The sequence below is a fragment of the Helobdella robusta genome (assembly GCF_000326865.2).
Source record: "Helobdella robusta unplaced genomic scaffold HELROscaffold_20, whole genome shotgun sequence".
In the NCBI taxonomy this organism is placed as follows: Eukaryota; Metazoa; Annelida; class Clitellata; order Rhynchobdellida; family Glossiphoniidae; genus Helobdella; species Helobdella robusta.
Genome location: NW_008704084.1, coordinates 320,815 through 324,413, shown reverse-complemented (window position 1 = coordinate 324,413; position 3,599 = coordinate 320,815). Strand labels below are relative to the sequence as shown.

At 34.9% G+C, this 3,599-nt stretch overlaps 1 protein-coding gene across 1 annotated transcript; it reads right to left on the bottom strand.

Moving 5' to 3' along the window:
• Window positions 1-937: 937 nt before the first annotated feature.
• On the bottom strand, window positions 938-3,599 carry HELRODRAFT_111063 (hypothetical protein). The gene is made up of 8 exons (XM_009017878.1): window positions 3,535-3,599; window positions 3,100-3,122; window positions 2,804-2,885; window positions 2,282-2,474; window positions 2,111-2,163; window positions 1,701-1,821; window positions 1,204-1,395; window positions 938-1,072 (listed from the first exon to the last, which is right to left on the bottom strand). The coding sequence occupies exons 1-8, from the start codon at window positions 3,577-3,579 to the stop codon at window positions 1,026-1,028; spliced, it is 756 nt and encodes a 251-aa protein (XP_009016126.1). The 5' UTR covers window positions 3,580-3,599; the 3' UTR covers window positions 938-1,025.

Below are 3,599 nucleotides of genomic sequence, written 5' to 3'. Positions count from 1 at the left end.
GATGAAACTTGGTGATGATGAAAATTGATGGAGAAATGTGAATGAACGTTAGTGCTAGCCTACTTGGAGAACAGTGGAGATAAGATGACAAGGAAAATGATCTGAGCACTTCAATGATGCGATGAAATGATGATGGTGGCTATGATGAACATTTGAAGTGATCTGAACACCATTGGACAGCAGATTAACAAAATTTAAATAAAAAATAATTCGCAAGTCAAACTAAGACGACGAAGTAAATGTACGAACGAAGTATACAAATCTAACGGATTCTAGCAAAGAAGATAAAGCCAAAAATCGCAAACAAGCAATTCATCTTCATCGTCTTCATCGATCAGATCAAGATTCTTAACAATAAACATTAAATGAAAAAAAGACACGCAAGAAACTAAACGAGAATCACAAAACCGTAAAAGCCGATATATACAATAGTAAGAAATTTCATAAGCAGTCTTTTTATTTATTATATTACAGTGAATCGATTTAACTCAACACTTATTTACTTAATTTATTTAATTTAATATTCAATTAATTATAACTAGCTCAAATCGTAATAAGAGTAAATGACAATAATAAATTTCTTAGACTAAAAATGAACATAATCGATACGTAAGAACACATACGTTGCTGATGTTGCTGTTGTTGTTGCTGTTGTTGTTGTTGCTGTTGTTAACGAAAGCATCATTCAGTTAATACTATTTAATACTTTGTCTATTAATTATTATTTTAATGAACACGCATACACATACTTACATACGCGCGCACACGCACGCACGCACACACACACACACATAAAAAATAATAACATTTATTTTGATTAATGCTTATTTATTTATGCTGGAAGATTAAAGATTAAATAAAAGGTTAGACCGATACTAATTATTCTTTGCCTACCTCTACATATAAGGGAGAGAGAGAGAAAGAGAGAGAGAGAAAGAAAGAGAGAGAAAGGGAGAGAAAGAGAGAGGGAGAGAGTTGGCGCTAACTGGGTTCGTATGAGTTGAAAAGATGAAGAGTAGATTATCTCAATAGGTCTGTTCTTCTTTGCACTGATCTAAATTATGTCCAAAAACTGTGAGGATGATAAATAATAACATCTATATTCTCATCATCAGCATTATCATAATTATCATCATGGTTGAGATCGACATCATCATCATCATCCTTATCATCATAGCCATCTCCATCATCATCACTACTTACCTTCACACGTGGTACAGTAGGGTCTTTCCTCGTTGGGGTCCCCGTGGTAATGTGATGCGTTCATGGGACTTGTCCCGGAGGAGCCAACACCCCCTCCGCCATTTTGTTTCGGGCAGTCTTCGGTGTCGTGCTGGTCGAACATGTCACAGATGTCGCAGAATGGACGAATGTTCGTCAGGTTGGCATCGCTGGAAATTTTTATTGGTCTTCGTGAGTTTTAATGCCAAGGTTATCGCGATTGTGATTGGTTGGTGGATGTTAATTTCAATGTTAATACCAGCCCAGTGACTGTTGATTGGTCGGGTGAGAATTAATGTGAAGGCTACAATATCGCTATGATGATTGGTTGGCAGAAGTTACTATTGTAAACATTAAAGTAAGTCGATACCATAAAACCATAACATTACATTAAGTATTGAATGTTTGTTTGTTATTTTGTAGAGGCATGAGGGAAAAAAACCAGATGTTAGAAGATATTTAACAAATGAGCCACCTAGCGAGGAACTTCTCGAGAGCACTGTCCGTCATAGATTTGGAGGATTCCAGTAGTTGGACCTTGTTCTCCAGGTCCGTATTCTTCCTCTGTAGATCCACTATCACCGCGTTCAGGAAGTCAATCTGACGGCGATGATGGTGGTGACGATGAAGACGATGGTGACGATGATCATGATGAAGTAAAAAGATGAAAAAAAAATTTAAGACGAAGCTCGCTGAAGGCATTCTTAACATTGACATGACATAAAAAAAAGTATAAAAATCAGTAGTATTTGAATTTGTGAGATAACTATCTAACAAGCTCCTTTACAAACACAGTTGATTCCTATGTAATAAACAAAAATGAGTGATACATAAGGTGCGTTGGTATTCATGCAGGGCAACAAACAGTCTTCCCATCCCAACAACCAACTTGCGATACAGCAGCCTCCTTCTCTTGTTTCAACCTTCCTGCATCAGTTGATTCTGTTGGGAGAGATTTTCAAAAGTAGATAACTGACCACGGGCTTAAACGATAGAGTATACAAGATCTGTTTGCATATTTCATTTTTTTTTACACTTAAATGATTTCAAGTTGACTAACCACCGTTGTTGTTGTTGATGTTGTCGATGTCGTTGTTGTTGTTGTTGTTAGCGTTGTTGTTGTTGACTTGATTATCGTGGATGACTTTTTCGAGCTGTTTGATCCTCTGCTGAAGCAACTTGATCTCCTGGTCATTCACCTGTGGCAGTATGGGCACTTTTGTGTTCTTCAGCTCGTCATTCAACCGAAACACCTGCAAAAAGTGATGAGGAAATTATTTTTCAAATTATTCATTATTCTAGAAACAGCAATGAAATAAAACAAGATACTATTGAAATATATAAAGCAGTTAAGTTTTAAGCCGGTTAATCTCAATTAAAATAGTTTTCTCATTCCCACCCACTACAAAGATGCACCAACTCAAAGATGCATCAACTACAAATAAATACACAATCCACAATAAGTGGGAGTCGTTTGAATTCGAACCAGGCTACTCCAACACGAGACAGTGGATACTTAAACAATTAGGCCACCAGAGCAACTAATTAAAAAAAAATCTTGAAAGCAGACGCAATGTAAGACCTCCTTTTGGAGGGATTTGATGGTGGAGTCCTTCTCTTTCATCTGATCCTCTGTGCAGCTGTCCTTGTTTGACCTCGCGAACCTGCAACACAAGTTCAAAAAATAATAATAAAAAATATTGAATACTAACAACAACAACAATAATAATAATAAAATAAATAATAATAATAATTATAACAGTTATTATTATTATTGAAGGTTATAACAATAAACAGCTTATTGTCATTATTATTATCATCGTATTATGATGTTGTTAGTTAAATATGAATGAATATACTATCAACAAATGATGATACCTTTCATGCTGGTTGTTCTCAGACTGTTGGAATGTTCAAACAGAGTAGGAATAAAAAGTGAACAATAATTCAATAATAAATAAGTTAATTAAATATTTGGAAAATAAATTTAATAAAATAATTCCTGAGCATAACATAAAGTTTATTTGAAAAAAAATACAGTAATCTTTGAAAAATATTCATTGAGAATAAACAAATAGAATGGATGACGCCGAGATCAGTAACTAACTAATGATTGTAATGTCCAAAAAATGCTTATAAACAAACAAACATAACAAATAGGCAAACAAACAAACAAGCAAACGAATAGACAAACAAACAAGCAAACGAATAGACAAACAAGCAAACGAATAGACAAACGAACAAACAAATAGACAAATAGACAAACGAGCGAACAAATAGACAAATAGACAAACGAGCGAACAATCATCTGACCTGCTTCTTATCAAGTAGCGCCAACTTCAGCTTCTGCATCTCCATTATGATGGCATCTCTCTCAT